The sequence below is a fragment of the Merops nubicus genome, unplaced genomic scaffold (genome assembly GCF_000691845.1).
Source record: "Merops nubicus isolate BGI_N331 unplaced genomic scaffold, ASM69184v1 scaffold31934, whole genome shotgun sequence".
NCBI lineage: Eukaryota > Metazoa > Chordata > Aves > Coraciiformes > Meropidae > Merops > Merops nubicus.
The window spans coordinates 20,009-21,710 of record NW_008602802.1 but is presented as its reverse complement, the minus strand read 5'-3'; the positions used below and the strand labels follow the sequence as shown (position 1 = coordinate 21,710).

The 1,702-nt window shown below is 44.8% G+C and overlaps 1 protein-coding gene across 1 annotated transcript in view; it reads left to right on the top strand.

Annotated features, from left to right (window-relative positions):
- Window positions 1-1,170: 1,170 nt before the first annotated feature.
- LZTR1 (leucine-zipper-like transcription regulator 1) overlaps window positions 1,171-1,702 on the top strand; it is a gene marked incomplete at its 5' end in the record, with an annotated part of 14,201 nt that continues 13,669 nt past the window's right edge. The window contains one exon of the mRNA XM_008938481.1: window positions 1,171-1,281. Coding sequence (XP_008936729.1) covers window positions 1,171-1,281 — 111 coding nt within the window. The remainder of the gene's footprint in view (window positions 1,282-1,702) is intronic.

Here is a 1,702-nt window from a genome sequence, read left to right as displayed (position 1 = left end):
GTGAGTAAGAAGCTAAATGAAACTGTTGTGTGGTGCTGGGTAAAAGGGCTAAGTCAGTGGTAATGAAAAGTGCCAGTCAGCATGGTTTCCTGGAAAATGTGTCTCTCCAGATAAACATAATCTTGTTTGGTGTCTCAGTTCATTCGAGTGATGTCTATAAATATATACAAGAGAAGGTTTCTTACACCAGAGGGCTTTTTATTTCATAGCCAAAGATTTAATGAGATTTGCTGCCTGGAAGACAAAAAAAGCCTGAACAAAATAAAAAAAAAAAAAACTAAAGTTGTTGAAGACTTTATGTGAGATGTCTTAGTGAGATGTGCTGATTTGATCAGATACCTGTTGTGTTACCTCTGAAGAAACAGGTAAAAAAGGTGTGGTCTGTCCTGTGCAGGAGGGTCACAGCTCTTTGACTTGCAGTGGCTCCTTCCTGCCTCAAAAATCTCCTGAATTTGCAGTTCTGAGGCAAACTGTGTGTTGCATGGAGTGATGTGAACCCTCAGTCCTAGAACAAGCTGGGGCTTCGTGCAGCGTGGGGCAGCTCTATCTTCTGTGGACCTGACGTGATGGGGAAAGGAACCAAAGGGACCTTGGCTCCGTGGTGCCAGCTCTGTGGATGTCTCCACCTCTGGAGCAGAGTCTGGCACTGCTGGAGGGACTCGTGGCCAGATGGTTCAGCCCCAGCAAGCCATGGGGAAGGTGTGTTCCCAGCCTGGAGTCCAGCAGCCTGCTGAGATAGATGGGCCTTTACCTTACAGGTTCCCAACAATACTCAGAATAAGCTCTGAGTTTTCATTGTCATCACGTTTGTAGGATCTGTTTATTTCTAGAAGCATGGTTTATTTTTCTGTGTAAAACTTAGCACTGAGTGTGAGTTTGGTAAATGATGTGTTGTGTAACCCTGATGAGATCAGAGCCCTGTTTATGTGCCATTCAGATTAGAAGGTGCAATGAGCAGGTATTGCTAACTGTGGCTGCAAAGCATGTTCTAGATACACTAGGAAATAAAACACAATAAATGTCAACCTTAGGATGAGAGCGTTGCTGTCACTTCACACTACACTGATTCTCCTTTCTCACTGTTGATCTGTTGCAGGTCCTTTTTCTTGGGAGAAATAAAAAAATGCTTTTATTCATTGCCTCACCTATTTTGTCTTTCTTTTTCCCTAGTTACCCAGCGGGAGACTCTTCCACGCTGCAGCTGTTATCTCAGATGCCATGTACATCTTTGGTGGCACAGTGGACAATAATATTAGAAGTGGAGAAATGTACAGGTTCCAGGTAATGTCCTGATAACCTACCCAAGCAGCCACGCCAGCTCTGTGTGAATCCTGCTGGCACTGTCTCAGGTCAGGGCAGACTTTCTGGTCTGGCTCGCCGTGAGCTTTGGTGGCTTTTGTTTCCCATCCATCCTGCAGGCAGCCTTTGCATTGCAGATTCAGCTGCCAAAGACAAACATATCTCTTTAAAATCTTTTGAGATATATCATCTGGACAGACATTTTGGCAAGGCTAGGCTCCCCAGTGCCTTCTAAAGTCCTAACAAAGATCATGACAAGTTCTTCTGACAAACTGTTGAGAAGTGTATCAGAGAGGATTTGTCAGGATGTTCAGCTGAAAATTGACTCTTCCTCTTCGTGCACGGTCAGCTTCAGAGTTCCTGGGTCAGAGCACCTTGTGCTGGAATTGTGTGTTCATGCAGC